Source organism: Dama dama, chromosome 11 (assembly GCF_033118175.1).
Source record: "Dama dama isolate Ldn47 chromosome 11, ASM3311817v1, whole genome shotgun sequence".
NCBI lineage: Eukaryota > Metazoa > Chordata > Mammalia > Artiodactyla > Cervidae > Dama > Dama dama.
The window spans coordinates 74,568,668-74,590,012 of NC_083691.1; the positions used below are offsets into that span (position 1 = coordinate 74,568,668).

The following is a 21,345-nucleotide window of genomic DNA, read 5'->3' on the forward strand; positions in this document are numbered from 1 at the left end:
GAAAAAATTGATTAACTGATTCATTCACTCATCCATCCCTTCATTTATTGTTATTAAAACTGTGTGAGATGTTGGGTGGAGAAAATAATTATTAACGTTGCTTGTGTACGTGCTCATTCACTTCCTACTCATTTTGATCCTATGGACTATATAGCTTGCCACTCTCCTCTGTCCATGAGATTCTCCAGGCAAGAATACTTAAGTGGGTTGCCATGCCCTCCTCTAGGGGATCTTCCCAACCCAGGGATCAAAACTGGGTCTCCTGCATTGCAAGTGGATTCTTTACCCACAGAGCAACCTAGGAAGCCCTAATGTTGCTTAGAGGGGATTAAACCATAACGGAATCTGGGAGGAAAGGCAAAAGAAAAATCAGCATAGGAACTGGTTTATGAATTACCTTTTTCCACCAAGTAAGTCAGTTGATACAGTCAAGTTAATTTATTCTGAGCAGGCATGTGTCAACATTTTACCAAAGGAAAAAAAAAAATGCAGTGTACTGAACTAACCTGTACTTTAAAAAAGTACTGAAGCAGCCCAGATCCCTAAAGGTCAGTTCATGGAAGGATCAGTTAGTTCAATGTTCAAGCTACTCCCAATTTGTCAATATGTGATTTATCAAAAACTTAAGAGCACTCTTGAAAATATCCAATGAATATTAAGATTTTTTTATGAATACCACAAGGAGTATTTGTTATTCAAGATAATCTTCAAGATATTATTGTCACATATTCTAATTTAAAACATTTATATTCAATTATTCTAGAATATATTTTTCTTCATGAATGTGAATATGTTCCATAAATGTATTCAGTTCTGTTTCTTCCAAGACACGTTAAGATGCTTGTAAAATGAATTAAGCTTTTTGTTAATTGGATAGCTAAGTTCACAAGAAAGTAGGGAACATTCTTGATGGTCCCAAAATTAAGAGGGAGTTAAATTGGGGGGGGGGATGCAGAAATGTTGGATGAGCTGAGGCAGAGGCTTCCCTGGGGGTTTACTGGACTTTGAGTTTTAATAGATGCAGAGCAATGGTAGAAAGACCTTGGGTTAACAAGAATACAGAGGCAGACCTGATGCTTTCCTGTAAAGTTAGAACTCTGAAAGGGCTCTACCTGCGGTGAAGGTATGTACCAGAAATGAAACTGCAGAAATGCACAAGGAAATAGAGAATGTCCTGTTATAACCTCTTTATTTGGTTAAAAAAAAAAAAACCAAAAAGACTTCCCTTGAGAATTTAACTACCTGACCTGACTCTTGAGAAACCGGTATGCAGGTCAGGAAGCAACAGTTAGAACTGGACATGGAACAACAGATTGGTTCCAAATAGTAAAAGGAGTATGTCAAGGTTGCATATTGTCACCCTGCTTATTTAACTTATATGCAGAGTACATCATGAGAAATGCTGGGCTGGAAGAAGCACAAGCTGGAATCAAGATTGTCGGGAGAAATATCAATAACCTCAGATTATGCAGATGACACCACCCTCATGGCGGAAAGTGAAGAAGAACTAAAGAGCCTCTTGATGAAAGTGAAAGAGGAGAGTGAAAAAGTTGGCTTAAAGCTCAACATCCAGAAAACTAAGGTTGTGGCATCCGGTCCCATCACTTCATGGCAAATAGATGGGGAAACAGTGGAAACAGTGGCTGACTTTATTTTTCTGTGCTCCAAAATCACTGCAGATGGTGATTGCAGCCATGAAATTAAAAGACGCTTACTCCTTGGAAGGAAAGTTATGACCAACCTAGACAGCATACTAAAAAGCAGATACATTACTTTGCCAACAAAGGTCCATTTAGTCAAGGCTATGGTTTTTCCAGTGGTCATGTATGGATGCGAGAGTTGGACTATAAAGAAAGCTGAGTGCCGAAAAATTGATTCTTTTGAACTGTGGTGTTGGAGAAGACTCTTGAGAGTCCCTTGGACTGCAAGGAGATCCAACCAGTCCATCCTAAAGGAAATCAGTCCTGGGTGTTCACTGGAAGGACTGATGTTGAAGCTGAAACTCCAATACTTTGGCCACCTGATGCAAAGAGCTGACTCATATGAAAAGACCCTGATGCTGGGAAAGATTGAGGGCAGAAGGAGAAAGGGAAGACAGAGGATGAGATGGTTGGATGGCATCACCGACTCAATGGACAGGAGTTTGGGTGGCCTCCGGGAGTTGGTGATGGACAGGAAGGCCTGGCATGTTGCAGTTCATGTGGTCACAAAGAATCGGACACGACTGAGTGACTGAATTGAGAATTTAAAATTATAGTCTGCCTTTACTCAGTTCTAGGTTTCAATTTTATACTCCCTATAGAAAGCAGGGGCCCACAAGTTGAAAAATTAACTTAAAAGTGGATACCAAGCAGAGAGAAGCAAATATAAAATCTCTTTGAAAGGAATATATGCTCCACATAAACTATACAGGATTGCTATAGACAAAACCCCTCTAATGAGCCCATTACCTAAAATTGCAAAATGCAGGAGGAAATAATCACCATGAGTGAGAGTTGAGAGATTCTGAGGAGGGAAGTGACACGGACCTTGCCTAATACAGTAGCCTCAGCCTGGCATGAATATTCCCACAGTTAAAATCTCCAAGTCATCAGAGGAATGTCACAGTGACTGAAATTGTTTCTTTATCCTAATCAGCCTATTCAAGAGCACACTTCACAGACTAGGTTCTGCTGCTGCTGCTACTGCTGCTAAGTCGCTTCAGTCGTGTCCAACTCTGTGTGACCCCATAGACGGCAGCCCACCAGTCTCCCCCATCCCTGGGATTCTTCAGACAAGAACACTGGAGTGGGTTGCCATTTCCTTCTCCAATGCATGAAAGTGAAAAGTGAAAGTGAAGTCGCTCAGTCGTGACTGACTCTTGGCGACCCCATGGACTGCAGCCCACCAGGCTCCTCCGTCCATGGGATTTTCCAGGCAAGAGTACTGGAGTGGGGTGCCATTGCCTTCTCCGTAGGTTCTGCTAGATGACAGCTAATCAATTAACCTCCCCCCACCCAAATGTCAAACCAAAAGAATCCAAAAACTTACTGTGCCTAGGGTGTCTTTAGTTTTTTCTTCTCTCATAAAGCCCTTTTTGTTGACAACAGCCTAGTGACTGTCCTCCTTAAAACAAGTAAGTATGTCATTTGGCATGCAGATAACTAAATGTCTCTGAGTTATGCTTTCATAAGTTAGGGCTTCCCTGGTGGCTCAGAAGGTAAAGCATATGGCTGCAATGCAGGAGACCTGGGTTCGATCCCTGGGTTGGGAAGATCCCCTGGAGAAGGCAATGGCAACCCACTCCAGTATTCTTGCCTGGATAATCCCATGGACGGAGGAGCCTGGTAGGCTACAGTCCATGGGGTCTCAAAGAGTCAGACACGACTGAGCGACTTCACTTTTTATGCTTTCACAGGGTCAAAAAAATAAACACAGAAGCAGGACTAGACCACAATAACTTTAGATACTAGAATTACCAGACTATTACCAAATGAGTTCCATCTGCCCCATTCCACAGCAAGCCGAGCACTGAGATGTGAAGTTTGCAGCAGAGAAAGGGTTTTTTCATGAGACAGCCAAGTGAGATGGGAGAACAAGTCTCAGATCCACCTCTGTAAAGGTGAGAGGCTTGGGATATTTATGGGATAAAGAAGCAGGGTGGTCTGAGGCATGGGGAAAGGGGGTTGAAGATAAGAAAAAGGTAAAATAATCAGTGTTGTGTGCAGGTGTATTTGCATTACATGGTTCCTCATGGGACACATGTTCAGAAAATGGCAGCATTAGCATGACCTAAGGGTGGAGTTTTTGTCCCTCTGACGTCCATTGGAAACTTGCACAGCTGAATGGTCAGTCATCTTGACCAGTTTGAATTGGGCAAGACTATCCCCATGTTCCTGAAAAACAACTTAAGAACCTTTACTATAGCGACCCATACGTCAGAGATTTTTCTCTATAGAGCATGGTTAAAGAAATCTTGTGATTTGTTGTCCAAGCTACGGAGAAGCTTGGAGGGTATGCAATTTGCAAGAACAATTAAAGCAAGCTTGATTAGTGAAGGTGGGTTGCTAGTTGTTATTTATTAAGCAAGTTATAGTTCAAGGATTCTGATTGATGACTGCCCTCAGTTTCAAGACTGTTAAAAAGCTATGTTTAAGAGGTGGGAGGCGGGAGGGAGGTTCAAAGCCCTGCACCTCGTCCAGGCTGTGCTGCAAGCCCGCTGTGTGCCCCTCCGCGCGTGCATGCTAAGTCACTCCAGTAGTGTCCAACTCTTTGCGACCCCATGGACTGTAGCCCACCAGGCTCCTCTGTCCATGGGATTCTCCAGGCAAGAATACTGGAATGAGTTGCCGTTTCCTCCTCCAGGGGATATTCCTTACCCAGGGACTGAACCTGCATGCATTGCAGGCAGATTCTTTTCTGCTTGAGCCACCAGGGAAGCCTCTAGTTCTGGGAGTTCTGTGACTGGGGGAAGGGCAGGCAGCTGGGTCAAAGTTTGAAATCATCATTGTGAAACTGGGACAGCAAGCTGCCTAAAGGAGATAGAAGACTTTTCTGCCTGACTTGAAGGCTCAGTTGGAATTAGGGGTCATTCATTCAGAATGGTAGTCTGCATAATTATTTAATTATATACAATGGTTAATGTACGCATTGTGAATTTTAATTAAAAAAATTTTTTTTGCATCTAACTTACACATGGATGTAGCTAGAACACGACAAAAGCAATTCAGCATGCCCAAATTTCAGGCTAACACTCATCTGAGCTTTATATCCATTCTCTCCTGCCTCCTCAATAACCTCATTCTTTCAGTTTTTTCCACTCTGCTCTTTTCAATATCGTCTTTGCTGGGCTCCTTCTCAAAATGATTTCGACATGCACAAGGTCCTCCACCTTAAAGACAACCCTTCTGGGTCCTGCGTCCTCCTCCAGCTACTTTCCTTTCCCTCACAGGCAAACTTGAAAGGCTTGCCCACACTTGCTATACCCAGTCTTACCTGCCAGGCACTCACCACCCACTGTACATTGGCTGCTGCCCAGAATGCCACATAAACTGGTCTCTGAGCCTACAGTGACCTCACATAGACAAATCCAATTCCCATCTGAGTCCACATCTTTCTTGGCCTCTGTGTCACTTGGGAATGCTTTGGACTGCAAATAACTGTCTTAGAGTGGCTTAAACAAATAGGAGTCCTCTGCTCATAAGAGGATATCTGGAAGTAAGCAGCTGCTGGTGTTGGTTCAGTGGCCCCGCAGCATTGGAGTAGTCTTTCTAAATCCTCTCCCACTTCCCTCCATGGTTGAGGTTGTACATCCCCATTCAGAACTGGAGGAAGGGGAGAGGTCTGCATTTGTCTCCTTTATTAGAAAAGCAAAAGATTTCCCAAGTTCCCCTTATGTCTCATTGCCTAGAACTGTGTTCCCTTGTCATCTAGCTGCAAAAAAAAGATGGGGAAGTGAGTGTTTAATATATTTTAGCCTTTATTGTAGAGATAGACAAGAGAGAAGGGTGTTGAAAATGGAAACTGGGCTATCACCCACTCTAACTCACCAGTGTTGGCCTGGTGCAGCTCTTGGGTTACTTAAAACCTACTCACACTCCCTCTTTCCCACATACATATTTAACTTGGGGTGGTGGGCACTCACTCCATACAAGAGGTAATCCTAGGCAGGAGTCTCAGCCAGCTCCTGCCTACCGCTTGGAGTCTAGGTTCTCTGTGTCCCCTGCAGGACCCTCTTTGAGGTTCAGGTGTGGCTTCTCATGGTTGGATGATTTAAGCCAGGACAAGTTCATTGTCTCCTAAAATGTGAAAGATGGGACGTTCCAAGTGTTGGAGAGAATGGGGACCAATAGAACACCATATGCTCTTGCTGGTCTAAACTGACACAGCCACTTTGAAAGACTTCTGGCACTATCTAACACAACTGAACACCCACATTCACTCTGAGCCGGGTGAATGCCTGACAGAGACGTGAGCAGAGGTGCAAGAAAACATGTGTTCTACAAAGTTTGAAGCAGCATAATTTATAACAGCCTGAAACTGAAAACCACCCAGATGTCCACTGATGGTAGAAGGGAAGAGGGAGCAGTATACAGAAATAAGGATGAATGTTCTAGATGTACACACTATGTACACATCTCAAAACAATGCAGTGTAAAGGAAGCTATAGACAAGAGTATGTACTGTGTGGTTCCATTTATAGAAAAAACAAAAACAAGTAAAAGCCGCTCTGTGGTATCAGGAAAAGTCAGGATAGCAGTTACCTTTCAGGGAGAGGGTGGTGCATGGAAGGGAACACAGGCAGGTGTCCTAGGATGTTGGTAATGTTCCTCTAGATCTGGGTGCTGGTTATATGGGGGTATTCAATTTCTGAAAGTTTACTGAGCTGTATTCTTTTCTGTATGTGTACTTTTGTGTATACTATTGTGAAATAATAGAAAAAAAACTATATATATATATATATACACACACACACACACATATATACTGGAGAAGGAAATGGCAACCCACTCCAATATTTATGCCTGGAGAATCCCATGGACGGAGGAGCCTGGAAGGCTACAGTCCACGGGGTCGTAAAGAGTCGGACACGACTGAGCGACTTCACATCACATCACACACACATATATATATGCATGCCCTTGGTTCTTGGCACAGAGCTGTAATTCTGTTGTAATTTCAAAAGTGACAGGAGCACTAGGAGCATCTTTGTTCTAATATTTGGCCTTTGACCCTGGTTCGTGATGATTTTTAAATCCCTTGGAATTTCCTTGGTGATTGGCGTGTCCTTTGTTCTAATGTGGTGACCCTTGGTGGGCCCCTGGATGGCTTCAGGATGGGTCTGGTCACCAAAAGACCAAGCCACGATTAGACAGGTGGAGCTTTTACCTCCACCCACTAGCCTCCAAGAAAGGGAAAGGATTGGAGATTGAGTTAATCATCGATTATGCCTGTGTGGGGAAGCCTTCATAAAAATCTCAGGGGTACGGGGTTTGGACAGCTTCTGGGTTGGTGACTACATCCACACGTCTGCAGGGCGGGGGACCAAAGCTCCAAAGAGACAGGGGCTCTTCGGCTTTGTGTCTTTCCAGACCTCACTCTATATATTTCTTCGTCTAGCTGTTCACCTGTACCCTTTATGATAACCTGTACTGTAAAATAAACTGGGAAATGCAAGTAAATGTTTCCCTGAGTTCTGTGAGCTGTTCTAGCAGGTGATAAAATCTCAGGAGGGAGTCATGGGAACCTTCAATTTGTAGCCGAGTCCGACAGAAGTCATGGTTAACTTGGGGACCTACTTACTGAGCCTGGAATCGGAAGTGGGCCGCAGTCTTATGCAGCTGAGTCCTTTACCTGTGAGGACTGTACTAACTTCAGTTAGTGTCATAATTGAATTGCACTGTAGAACACTCAGCTGGTGTCACAGAGAATTGCTTAGTGTGGGGAAAACAGCCCACACATCTGCTGTCAGAAGTATTGTGTGTGCGAGTAAAGGAAAACAAGAGTGTGTTTTTTTCTGAACAACCGTGCATCAATAAGCATAAAGAAGAAAACCAAATCAAAATACAGCGAAACACAGTCAGTGCACAATGTGAAGAAATAATAAAACTGTTCTTTTCAGAAAAAAACAGAATAAAAAACATAGAGTAAACCACAGTCAGTAAACCACATCCAGTCCAGTCCTGCTGGACAGAAACAAGGGGTCTCTTCCATGACCACATATCAGGTTCTTGTAGGGGATCTGCAACCCCTCCCTTGTTAACAGGGGCGACCACTGTTGACCAGGCTTGAGATTTTAGGGATATATGACTCCCTCCATCATTTGTTAGGCTTCTGGTCAAGTCCATGCATGAGTAATCACAATCATATAACTTATCTAGAGAGTCTTCAAATGGTTTTCTAATGAAAGAATATATTTCCCACCAAATAGGTAATATATTTGACTTTTTAAAAATTAAAGCAATACAAAAAGATATAAAATGAGGTCTTATTCTCACTTCTGTTCTCTTTTATTAGTCTCTTGTGTATACCTCAAATGTTTCTTTTTGGGAAACAAGCAAGACCAAGTATAAGAATATTTAAGTCTTGTAGGGGCTGGTCCCTGTGTGCTCAGTTGCAGTGAAGGTAATTCAAAACGAAGCAGGTGGAGAAGCCACCTGTGGTCCATCTTTGCTCCCTTGGGCCTCTATCTTATCTCCTGATAAAGCTGCCTCTTCCCTGTCTCCCTTTGTTCTGGCTTCAACTTGGATATTCAAAGAAAATTGTTTATTTCAACCCAGCAAGGCTCCAAATTGTGAGACTCAGCTAGTTTATTATTTTTTTTTAATTTTTTTTTTTATTATTATTATTATTTTTTTCCAGTGGGTTTTGTCATACATTGATATGAATCAGCCATGGATTTACATGTATTCCCAATCCCGATCCCCCCTCCCACCTCCCTCTCCACCCGATTCCCCTGGGTCTTCCCAGTGCACCAGGCCGGAGCACTTGTCTCGTGCATCCCTCCTGGGCTGGTGATCTGTTTCACCATAGATAGTATACATGCTGTTCTTTTGAAATATCCCACCCTCACATTCTCCCACAAAGTTCAAAAGTCTGTTCTGTATTTCTGTGTCTCTTTTTCTGTTCTGCATATAGGGTTATCGTTATCACCTTTCTAAATTCCATATACATGTGTCAGTATGCTGTAATGTTCTTTATCTTTCTGGCTTACTTCACTCTGTATAATGGGCTCCAGCTTCATCCATCTCATTAGGACTGGTTCAAATGAATTCTTTTTAATGGCTGAGTAATATTCCATGGTGTATATGTACCACAGCTTCCTTATCCATTCATCTGCTGATGGGCATCTAGGTTGCTTCCATGTCCTGGCTATTATAAACAGTGCTGCGATGAACATTGGGGTGCACGTGTCTCTTTCAGATCTGGTTTCCTCAGTGTGTATGCCCAGAAGTGGGATTGCTGGGTCATATGGCAGTTCTATGTCCAGTTTTTTAAGAAATCTCCACACTGTTTTCCATAGCGGCTGTACTAGTTTGCATTCCCACCAACAGTGTAAGAGGGTTCCCTTTTCTCCACACCCTCTCCAGCATTTATTGTTTGTGAGCTGCACCTCATCAAGGCCTCCTCTCTCACCAAGGCCTTATTTTCTTTAATCTCTGCTTTCAAATCCATCCTCTCTAATCTGGATTTGCCACTCTCTTGGACTTTGCTGAAAGCTACTTTAAAAAGGAAGGAAAAAAGGCAACACTCTCAAGTGTTCTGTATTGTTCCTGAGATTTCTCCTATAATACAACTTTGGTTGGCATGTGGGTTTTTCCCAAGGTTTAGCAAGTGATAGCGGTTCAGCTCTTTATGACTTAACATGTTGGTCACCAGCTTTCCAACATGGAATAGAGAGTCTTCACCACTGGCCACCTTAACCTTCAGTTAGCCAATCCCACATTTTAGTATTTGGTTTTTGTGTCCCACTTCTAGTAACAAGTTATTTGCCTGTTAGGAATGGGTTCAGCTACAAGTTCTAGAACAGTCCTCTATGAATGGCTTAAACAAATGTCTCATGGACTAAAATGGGGCAAGGAAGGTCAATATGGAAGTTCTCACAGTAGTGTAAGTAGTGGATGATGGTTTCCTGGGTGTTAGTTATACTTCAGTAAAGCTGAGGGGTGGGGGGAATGTAGCTCCTAGAATCTGGCTTGAACAACTAAATGGATGGCAGTGACATTTGCTAAACTGGGAAAAAGAGAGGTACATGTTTGGGGGTGAAAATATTTCAGTGGGCCAAATTAAGTTTGGGATCCTAGTTAGACACTCCTGTGGAGATGGCAAGTAGGCAGTTATTTTGAGGAGTCAGGACTTATAGGCTGAGGTCACTGTTAGAAATCTTTTTTTGGAGTCATCTGCGTGTAAATGGCACCTGAGACCACATGATTAGATGAAATCACATAGGCAGAGTGGATAGGTCAACAAAGAAGGGGACTAAGAATAGAACCCTAAGTACCCTGATATTTATAGGTTGAGCAGAAGATGAGAAGTCAGTGAAAAGAACCCAAGAAAGAACAGCTAGTGAGGTAGGAGAAGGACCAAGAGTACAGGGCATCAAAAAACAAGAGAAGAAGGTGTTTCAAAGTAGCAATGACTGACTGTGAGGAATAGTACCGAAAGGGAGAGTAAAAACAAAGAAAAGGAGAAGGCACCGCTGAATTTGCATGAAGACTGCAGTTTCAGTAGTGCAGTGGAGAAGAAACCACAGCAAGATGAATGATCCTGGGGCTGGTCTATTAGAGAGGAAGTGATTGGTGATTCAAGAGAGAGATGACACAGGATAAGATCCACAGAAAAAGTGGAAGTGTTGGATAAAGAGAATGAGAAATGCTTTATCCATCTATCAGACACTGAACTTGTTGAAGGAGACCATTTCTTGTTTGTATTCATTTCTCTGGTCAACTCCTAGCACAGAGCCTAGTACCTAAGAAATGTTAATGAATGAATGAATGAATAAACAACCAGATGGAAGCATGGATGGATGGCAGAGGGAGAGCTGAAAAATGAACTAGATCAAACTAACTCAAACTTCAGAGTAAGGAAAGGAGGAGGAGTCTGGGATTAACAGGGCTTCTTCTATCCTCAGATGGTAAAGAATATGCTTCTAAAGCGGGAAACCTGGGTTCAGTCTCTGGGTCAGGAAGCCTCCCTGCAGAACGGAATGGCAATCTACTCCAGTATTCTTGTCTGGAGAATCGCATGGGCAGAGGAGCCTGGCTGGCTACAGTCCATGGGGTCACAGAGACGGACATGACTGAGCAACTAAACCCCTGCTGTCCTGCCACAATGGTCAGAGAAGGGAGGAAATAATTTTCTGAGCTATTAAAACGAGAAAGTGGTACTTGATCCTAGACAATATTTTCACCATCCATGTTTCTTTCTTCATTCTGCCAACCCATACAAAGACAGGAAGCCTGGCTGCTTGGTTCTCCCGGTTCCCAGACTCCCAACATGATTCTCTCAAACAAGTCCCTGCATCATCTTCAATCCCTAGCTGAGCCCACAGCTCTGTATTTCCTAGGGTTGTCTGAATTTTTTCCTTAGAGATGCATCTTAACCTATCTAAGTATACCTGAAGTACAGGACGTTTCCCGTTTTTCTCCATCCTGAAATTGGCCCCAGGCCCACGGTTGGTGAGCAACTGCAGGGGTTAATGGCTTGATCCTGACAGAACTGGAATGGCAGGCAACAATTTTTTTCTTCACACTATTATATTTTTTCCTAACTTGCTGTCAGAGAAACCCAGGAACCTGTAGAGGTGGAGGTGGTGGTGGAGGTGAAAGCCAGCTTGGACGCCAGTTGCATCCGCCATCCAACGTCCTCATCCTACTACATTCCTGGGGGCTTCCGGGCTTGCCTAGCCCCTACGGACTTGGGGGTTCAGGTGGTCCAACCCAGGATCCAACCGAGTGTCGCCCTACGGAAGGTAGACAGAAGAAATGCCTCCGCCCAGCCCTTATAGGGCCGGAGCCCGTTACACGTGGAAGCACCCCAGCGGCCCGCCGGATCCCGCACTGGTCAGAGGCGGGGCCAATAGGCGGGCTGAAAGGGACGCGCGTGCGCACAGCGGGCCAGGGAGGGGGCGGAGCGGAGGAAAAACGTACCGAGGACGGGAGCTGGCGAGGCTCATGCTGGAGGGCTTCGCGTCTGGGGAAAAGCTGGTGGCAGCTGGTGGCAGCGAGGGTGAGTGAACCGGGGGCCTCCCGCGATCCGGCTACGGCCTGTGATCCCTGTGGCCCGACCTTAGAGGAGGAGGTCCGTGGGGGCGGCATTCAGGAGTCTGCAGCGGGGCGGGATCCTGGCGTTCCTTCGGGGGGTCTCGGGGCTTCTGGCTAGGGTTGGAAGGCAAGAGCGGCCTGGGTGGGGGTCTCGGACCCCGAGCCATCGCGGGAAGCTAGCCGACTAGGAGCAGAGCCTCCCTCCCGGGGCATATGCCGTAGGGGCTTTAAAGCCTGATGGGCCGGCCGGGGTCGATCTCCGCGCTCTTGGAGGACCTGCGGTGGACCTGCGCGCGGGCCTGAGTCGTTGCTCTCCGTCTGCCCTTGGTACCCCGTCTCTCTCTGGGAGAGACAGTAAACAGGTCCTGACGGGGGCCGAGCTTGGCCAGGCTGTACCAGGGGAACAGGGAGGCGGGGAAGCCTGTATTCCTCTCTTGTATCCCCTGTGTGGGCATGGCACCGCCATCCATCCAGATGCCCGAGCAGAGACCTGCCCGTCATTGTCACCTCCTGCACGCTTTACCCATCCACATCGAACCCATCACAAATCTCTCTTGGATACGCCGACTTCTCCACGCCCAGTTCCTCTGCTCCAGCAAGTTCAGGCCACCATCATCTCTCCCCTGTGCCCCTACTTTATCCTCTGTGCTTTGTTATATGTTGGAAAGCCAGAGTGATGGCCTTAAAACCGAAATCTGATCACGATCACCAGAACCCTCCTCCCATCCCCTGATCTTCCTTCTGTGGATCCCCATTGCTCTTACAAGCTCTTGAACATCGCTTTCAATGCCCTTGGTGACCTGTCTTCTTTTTTACTTTACTAACTCATCCATCTCCACTATACTGTCTTCAACCATATTGAACCCTTTTTAGTTCCCAGATTGGACCAAGTCCCTTCTAGGCTTAGGTGTTTGTTACAGCATGTTCGCTCTACCTGAAGTACTATCCTTTAATTGGAAAAAATCATCCTTCATATATTAACCCAGGTAGGGGTTGGGGCTATTGCCATACCCTACAGCTGTCCCATTTACTGGTCTTTTCCACTGGGCTGTAATCTGTGTGACAGGAGCCTGTATGGTTCTTGTCACACAGATTATACTATCCTCAGACATACCTGTCCTCAGAACCTTGTGCAGCCCCAAGCTGTTTGGTGAAGTTGTTTTGTAGTTTAGTCACATCCAACTCTTTTGCAATCCCATGAACTGTAGCCTGCCAGGCTTCTCTGTCCATGGGATTTCCCAGGCAAGAATACTGGAGTGGGTTGCCATTTCCTTCTCCAGGGGATCTTCCGAACCCAGGGATTGAACCCCATGTCTCCTGCATTGCAGGCAGATTCTTTACTGCTAAGCCACCAGGGAAACCCAGGAAACAGTTTAGTTAAATGTATAAATGAAGCATGGCAGCTCCCTCCGAAATGAACAAATAGATCAAGTTATTAACTGCCGGCTTCTCCAGAACCAGTTCTCAACCCCCAGCCCATGTAGAGGTTCCTTTGTCTAGGAACTTGGTTCTTCCCTTACTTTCAGTCCAGGACCATGGCAGTTTTAAATGGGAAAGTACCAGTCAGAGTTTTTCCTTGGCATCAACTCTGGGTACAGGATGTGTGGCTACTTTGAGTCTGATTCTTAACTGAGGGCGGTAGCATGAGAGAAGAGTTGCCTACAACTGCTGGGAAGAAGGCTGGCTCCAAACTCTTCGGTGCTGATGAGACTAAGGACACAATAAGAGTGGGCCAGGCCAAACCACTGCTGGGAGGACCCCTGGGGGAAGTTATTTTTCTAGCTTAGGTCAGATCCTCTGTGATGGCGAACAACACACCTGGGTCCCAGGGCCCAGAGCCCTGATACAGAGTGAAGGCCTGCTCTGCCAGGTGAGCTCAGTATTTTGTTATAAATTCACTAGGGTAAAGGAGAGACAGAGAAAATAGCTTCCCCGTCTTCACAGAGGGAGGGAAAGAGAAAAATTAAGGAGAACAGTATGTGACCATATGTTAAGGCCAAGTGAGTATGAGAGACCGCAGGCAGGTCAGAGGAGGCAACAGTTGGTTTTGGCTGAGAAACACAGAGATGACATTTGAATTGGGCCTGGAAGGAAGAGGGAGGATGGACAGGTGGAACCAGTGGGAACAAATGCCCTAGGACTGGAAGAGGCTGCTGGAGCCGGGAGGAAAGCCCTGTTAGAGTCAAGGCCCTGTGGGAGCCAGCCGCCATCAGTGGTCTAGCGCTTCTCCCCAGAACTCCTGTGAAGGATGTCTCAAATTCAGAAATCTCTCTTCCTTTGGATTTTTCTCTAAGCCTAACCTTTACACTTTCTGAAAGGCCAGTGAACCCAGGAACTCCTGGGGCTTATCTGCCAAGCTCTTTGCTATGGCCTTGAGCTAAATAGTTAGAGTGTGGATGATGCAACTTGTTCTTTTGGCGGAAGGGGTTGCTAGTATTTCCTTTTCAGTGTGAGCAGTATGGTTTGTCAGGTGGCAGTCAGATACCCTGTTCTTCTTGTAGCACTTGCTAGGGGGAGTTTCTCTTCTGTGTTTGCAAATTTGGCTTTTGTTGTGGTCTCAAGGTTAGAAATCTGGCACAGCAAACCAAAATGGATAAGCCCCAAATGGATGGTTCTTGGCCTTTATCCTATCTCCTTTGAAGAGGGGATAATTCGGACTCAAAGTTACTATATTACCAAGCACTTGGTTGCTTTTTGGTGTTATGTCAATAGAACCTGTTCCCCTCACCCTACCCCTACCTGATATACTAAGTATCCAACCACATGGTTATAGGAGATGGTGCCATGGGTCTGTTGATCACTGAGCTCTATTATCTGATAGATAGCGCCAAAACCAAGTTTCATCTTCAGTTACATTGACATCAGAACCTGGCAGTGTATGGGTGAGGATGGTAACCCCCCAGCTCCCAAGGACCATGGCACGAAGGCTGAGAACCACCAGCCTCTCTGTAGGAACTGTGCCCAGTGCTGTGAATGTGAATCCCGCCCCCAGCCTCACAGAGCCCAGTCCAACAGAGGGTACCGAGAGGTCCTCAGACATGTTCATAGGCACATGCACAGCTGTTGTCAGCAACAGACAGGACCCTTCTGAAGGGAAACACTTAGGAGCATATGGGAAGACCGTCTAAGCCAGACTTGGAATTGAATAAGGCTTGCTAGAAAAAGAGACATCTAATGCATTATGAATCTTAAAGGCTTCCCCGTCTGGTCCCTCCTGTCCCAGAACTCTCCAGTGTGTGGTCAGAACAAGCTGTTCTTCTCTGGTTGGGGCAGTCTTTGTGGAGAGTAACCTGAGACATTGATTTCAGGTACCAGGTAGAATGGCAGTCGCCTCATCAGTGTCTGGACACTTCTATTTGGGATGTAGTTTCTGGCTGTTTCTAAATTATTTTCTAGAGATGAGACTCAACCGGAATCCCCCTTTTTATTCCATCCATATAGAACTGGAACAAAATTATGGGATGAATTGCATTAAATATATATTTGTAAAGGAAAAACATGTTTATAGTAGAAATTTTAGAAGCAATGGAAAAGTGAAGAGAAGAAAAATAAAAGTCACTCCTAATCTCATAATTCAGAAAGTAATCTTTGTTAATAGTTTTTAGTCTTTGTTCTTTGTATGAGAAATACACATACATTGTTTTGTTTTTTACAAAAATGAATTTTTTTTTTTTTTTTTTTTGGCTGCACCACGCAGCTTGTGCGATCTTAGTTCCCCAACCAGGGACTGAACTCAGACCCACAGCAGTGAAAGCACCGAGTCTTAGCCACTGGACCACCAGGGAATTTCCCCCAAATGAATTGTTCTTTACAGACTTTTGTAGCCTGCTCTTTTTCATTTGGTGTGTATTGAATGTCTTTTTCTGCTATGAAATATGACAATTGCATTTTGATGTCCCTATTCAGTCGCGAGACTCGATGCTTCTTTTTACACCTAGAAGTTATATATCCCAGGGACCATTGTCTCCTTAAGGGAGGGTATACTGCTGATATCCAGCAAAGCGGGCCTGGGAAATTTTCCTAAACATTGTGGGGATGGCGTTTTCCTAGGGTCCCGCCCTCCAGAGCCTCTTGGGGTTGGTGAGAGGGGCGAGAACACCTCTGAGCAGAGGTCTCCTGGCTGTCCTTCAACTTCTTTTTTTATAGAGGTCAGTCTGTAAGCCCTGGAAGGATCAGGACTTTCCGTTTAATAGCAGTTAGGTAAGGCTGCCTGAGCCTTGGTGGGGCACAGGTGGGAACAAGGCAGCCCTGCCCTCGGGGAGCTTGCTGTGTAGCCAGCTGTGTCTCCTTGTTGACCTTGACTCCAAGTCCAGCCAAACCCTGGAAGTACCTGATGGAACCTAATCCCTGTGGAGCTCTCCTCCCCAGTGCTCTTTCACGTGGCTCAATTACTCGCCTCCCTCACAGCCCTGGGAGGTGGATGAGGCAGGGGTTAATGTCCACTGCCGTGGGCCTTGATCTAACCCACCCATTGTTTCCCTCAACCCCTGTCTCTGGTCTCACTCTACCTAATACCTTCCCCACTGCACTGCCAGATGAGCCATTCTGAAACCATCTCTGCCCTCATCTCCCTCAGCGGCTCCCATTCATCCCCAGGCAATGTCAGCCTCTTTGGCCTAGCATGCAGAGCTGCCTCCAGCATGGCCTGGTCAGCCTCTGCAGCCTGTTGCCCACTGTTCCATCCACTTCATACCCTCTAAGCTCAGGTCTGACTCACCCACTTGGAGTCTCTCTCCCACTTGTCTGCACCCACCCTTTTACTCACACCTTCCATTCGTCCTTCAGTTCCTGCATGTCCACTGCACACCCCTCTGTCTGGACCTGCTGAAGTGTCCCCATGTCTGTTAACCTCTAGCCTTCTCTAGTCCAAAGGATACTTCGTCCTCTGAACTCTCAGAGGGTTTCCTCTTTCTTTAGTACACCTCACTTTCTGCCTTGATTCATGCTCTCGGCAGGAAGTATTTCTCTCACCAGACTGTAAGCTGCTCGTAGGCAGGAGTGCTCTCCAGATCCCGGTAAGCTCTCATTGAGCTGCTTGGCATTCTGAAGGGGCTTCAGGAAAGGTCATGGACCCGCCAGCCCATTTGAGTGATGGGGACCTGGAGAGCCCGAGGCCATCCTGCAGTCTGGTGGAGGAGCTGGCCAGTTCTCTCCCCCAGCCCGGCTCCTTCACCCAGTTCCCCGGAGCGTGCTGTGTCAAATCTTGAAAGAGCCTCAGTTATGGTGTTCTCGTCTTCACCTTCTTGTTCCCCACCTCCCAGGTACCGGTGACCATGAGATCTCTGCGACTGCTCAGAATTCCCTTCCTGTGTGGTCTGCTCTGGGCCTTTGGTGTCCCAGGTGCCAGGGCCGAGGAGCCCGGGGCCAGCTCCTCCCATCACGGCAGCATGGGCCTGGATAAGAGCACAGTGCATGACCAAGAGTACGTATTCAGCCAGGGCTGTGGTCCAGGGGCCTCCCCGTCTGCAGCTGCAGCCAGTTACAAAGACACATGCTGTCCCCTTTGCCTTCTACTATTTGTACAACCCCTTGACATTTGACAGAACCCCTTGACATTGAAAGAGCACTGGGCATGGTGTTTATTCCTTGTAGCCCCCTGTAAGTCCAGGTGTTCTTTTTTTGCCATGATACCACAGATGAGACCCAAAGAGGATGAATGGCTTTCCTGAATTCACTCTGTCTCTCTCTTTCAGCACAGACAGGCAGATAGACACAGACACCAGCAGCAGTGGCAGAGTCCAAAATAGAGCTAAGGTTTCTTGCTTATGACAAGATCTTTTTCTTTTTCCTTGGCATGTTCAAACATTGCATCATATGTTGGAACTTTTACCCTGGGCCAGTTAGCCTCACACATTCCTGCCTACAATTCCTGGTCTATTATTCTTAAATTGCTTTAAAAAAAAAAAAAATTAATAGCTCCCCCAACAATGTTAGGTAAAGAACCTGCCTGCCATTGCAGAAGACCCAGGAGACATGGGTTCAGTCCCAAGGTCCGGAAGATCCCCTGGAGTAGGAAATGGCAACCCACTTTAATGTTCTTGCCTGGAAAATTCCATGGACAGAGGAGCCTGACAGGTTATAGTTCAAGGGGTCGCAAAGAGTCAGATACGACTGAACATGCACACACACACCCAAATGTTATAACCATATTCTAATAATAAAAAGGAAAAAGCACCCATAATCTTGCCAGCATAACAGATGAACTGTTTGATTTTTTTTTCCCCTACTCCTTTCATGGCCTTGCCTATGTCTATCTTCTTGGAGAGTGGTCTGCCACTGTTTCTGTTAGTTTTTCTGGGATGGATGTACTTGAAGATCTTGAACTTTTCAGAGTCCTTAAGATTTCAGCAGGATCCCAGCCCAGCACTGCCAAGTGGTCTGAGCTTCAATGTTGGTCTTTAGGCATATCATGGAGCATCTCGAAGGTGTCATCAACAAACCAGAGGCGGAGATGTCCCCACAAGAGCTGCAGCTCCATTATTTCAAAATGCATGATTATGATGGCAATAATCTGCTTGACGGCCTAGAACTCTCCACGGCCATCACTCATGTCCATAAGGAGGTAGGTCGGGCAGTGGCCCAGGGGGCAGCATCTTGGAGGGGCCTCCCTCTGGTGACTCAGTCCCTGCTCTTGACAACTTCCCCTATCCTTGTACAACACTATTACTGCTTCTCCTTTTTCTGCTCATCTTCAGCTCTGCCTCTTTTCCTGTTCAGAGGGCCTTCTCACAAAGGGTGACCAGCTGAGGCAGAAGTCCCAGAGCCTGCCTGGGATCTTTAGCAAGTGCCACTGGCATTTCCACCATGTGCCAGGGTCTGAGAACTAGCTGAAAGGCAGACCACATTCAAAAGGCAGAACTGGGGAGAAGTGATATCATTTGGGAAGAATGGCCATTCTGGGCCAAGGGATCGAGGGATTTGATGATAAGTGGGGGTTTGGGTGATACAGTATGGTGGTCATGTCCTTGTTGTTATCTCTAATTTGAGAGGTGAGGAAACTGAAACTCAGATCTTATGCCTCCAGATCTAATGTCTGTTCCATTTGACCATACCGTAATCTCAAGAGAGGAGGAGAGGCAAAGTTGGGGAGGGGCGTGTGCTCACACCGGCTGCCAGCTGAGCGGGGCTGTGTTTGCTCTGAAGGTAGCGGGGAGCACCAGCGGCTTCGCATGGGAGACAAGTGTGGCTAATGCAGTGTTGGCTGTGGGAGGCAGACTGATGGATGCTAGCAAAGACTGGCTTTGAGAGAGGAATTGGGGTCCAGCTGCCCTGGCAGGCGAGGATGGTGGTGGACAGGAGAGGAGAGGGTCAGGACGTGGGAGAGGTGACAGAGGACGAATTGGCCACAGATACGAGCAGCATCAGCTCAGCCCTTGGCAACGTGAGCCCTGCCACACCCGCTTCTGGAGCAGAAGTGCCTTCACCTCAGAGACTGTAATGGGGTCTACTGGTCGGCAATGCCTCCTTCCTCTTGTCCTGACCCCCACATGTCTAGTGTGGGCTCTCACCACTTTAGCAGAGCTGACCTGTGGGAGGGCCTGGGCTGCGAGCTTTTCTTTAGGATTGATTTGTGGGTCCTGGAATCTATGAAACTCCGAGTTCTCTGTAAGCCAGACCCAGCTTTCTACAATGAACATGTATGACTTTGGTAATGAAAAAAGAATGAAAAGTATTTTTAAAAACAAATCAGCAAGGGCCTACTTTGATTGCGTTGTCCTTTTAACTGCCAAATATAATTTTTAAATTGGGTTGATGTGAATTGACTCTGGATCTAACATGTGGCTTGTGGATTTCCTAGAAGCAGAAGTACTACATTTGAAGGAGTCTAGGACATTTTATTTTGGACATTAACCAGGTGCTGTCAGTAAAAGATGCAGCTCATCATGGTGTCGTTTGTACCTTGTAGGAGGGAAATGAGCAGACACCAATGAACGAAGATGAGTTGATCAACTTAATAGATGGTGTTCTGAGAGACGATGACAAGAACAATGATGGATACATCGACTATGCCGAATTTGCAAAATCCCTGCAGTAGACCCGATGTGGCCATCTCCCAGTTAAATGCAAATCTGACCCATTATAATGTGATCGGACACTTTCCATAATGCAAAATAACTCTTTTCCAAAATACTGCTTTGGTATTTTGGTAAAAACCTGTAGCAACTTGTTACACTGGGGTGAGAAAGAGAAATCAAGAGAAATAAAAAAGCAGAGGAATGGGACCTACTGTAGTCCCCAAGTACTGTTAAATATCTTATTGGACAAGGGCTTGATAAAAAAATTGGATGATTGGAGCTGAGCACTCAGGAACTTGGACGGAGAATGCTGCCAGGCTCTTGGTTTTAATTCATGCTACCTGAAAAGTAAGACAAGCTTTTGCTAACTGGACACACTTTTCAGTAACTGAAGGAATGGAATGAATGCCAAATGTTTCCCCTGGGGGTATCCTGTCTCTTCAGAGGAACGTGGTCAGTATTCTGTAAAGTTCCCCTGGCCTAAATGATTACTTGTTCTGGTCAAGGGAGTATTTATTAGGCTATTCAAAGCCACAGATCAGAAGAATGTCAAATAGTTGAGCTAGCTAGAGTCTAAGATTCTGTATCTCCTGACACTTTAGGAACAACACACCACTGACCTAAGTGATTCACCTTTTTCAGTTTTTCAATATTTTATAATACTACTGCCACATCCTTACACTATCTTTTATGTCTTCTTCAACCAAGGAGAGACCTCAATTCTAAAAGTGTTCCCTACTTCTCATCATTAGCAAACATTTTAGCTTTCTAGGTATTTGTATTTAACTCTTGTTTCTAGGGTTTTGTTTTTGCAGTTTAGAAACTCTTAAGAATGTAAGGACTTTATCCCTTCTGCTTGATACAGCAGAGGTGAACGACCAGCCAGTCTAGCCTGAGTGAAAAGTGAAAAGATTCTTCACCAAGCACAGTGATTAACCCAACACACATGAGATCTAGAAGGAATATTGTTTAAATTACCTCTTCTGCCTGAGTACGTGAATTCTTTCAGATCAGTAGAAAAAGAAGCCTAAAAACTCGTAATAGTGTGAATCTCAATTGTAATTCAAAATCAGAAGTGGCTGCAGATTATAAGTTGGTTTATGGAATGTGATGGATATGCTGTGATAGGAAACCTGAAATGATAGTTGAATGGGTTAAAAAAAAAAAAAACTGCATAAAATTTTCTGTAAGATATATAGGCTTATTTTCTGTACCAAAGTATTCTTATAAGAAAAATAAATATTTGTAAAAATGGTTTCCTGTGTCAGGTATTTGTGCAATCAGAGCTGAATTGTAAACTATTCTTGTAATAACTGGTTATTTTGAAAGATTTATATAATGAATTCTGGATATATGACCAATAAAACTGATGAAATGAAAGAGCAGTTGATTTTGTCCACATAGGCCTCTTCTCCTACCACCCAAAGGGTGGGTTGGTTTAATGCCCACGTTTAACCCTCCCTGGTACTACCTTGGTCCTTTCTGCAGGGGTAGATCTAGGATTCACAGTCACTTTCCTTCTGGAGGCATTTTTTTCCTCTGCATGAAATCGCTTTTTGGACCTTCCTTCTCTGGCCAAGTTCAGATTA

The 21,345-nt window shown here is 45.5% G+C and overlaps 1 protein-coding gene across 2 annotated transcripts in view; it reads left to right on the forward strand.

The window, feature by feature from the left end:
* The window catches only part of MCFD2 (multiple coagulation factor deficiency 2, ER cargo receptor complex subunit), a 41,851-nt gene extending 20,715 nt beyond the window's left edge, over positions 1-21,136 (forward strand). The window contains exons 2-4 of one of the 2 annotated variants that reach the window (XM_061155472.1): positions 17,003-17,163; positions 18,144-18,303; positions 19,648-21,136. In XM_061155472.1, coding sequence (XP_061011455.1) covers positions 17,015-17,163; positions 18,144-18,303; positions 19,648-19,776 — 438 coding nt within the window. In that variant the 5' untranslated portion in view covers positions 17,003-17,014 and the 3' untranslated portion in view covers positions 19,777-21,136. Of the gene's footprint in view, positions 1-11,607; positions 11,707-17,002; positions 17,164-18,143; positions 18,304-19,647 lie in introns of those variants that run through there. The other variant, XM_061155473.1, reaches the window with a different exon arrangement.
* Positions 21,137-21,345: the final 209 nt, after the last annotated feature.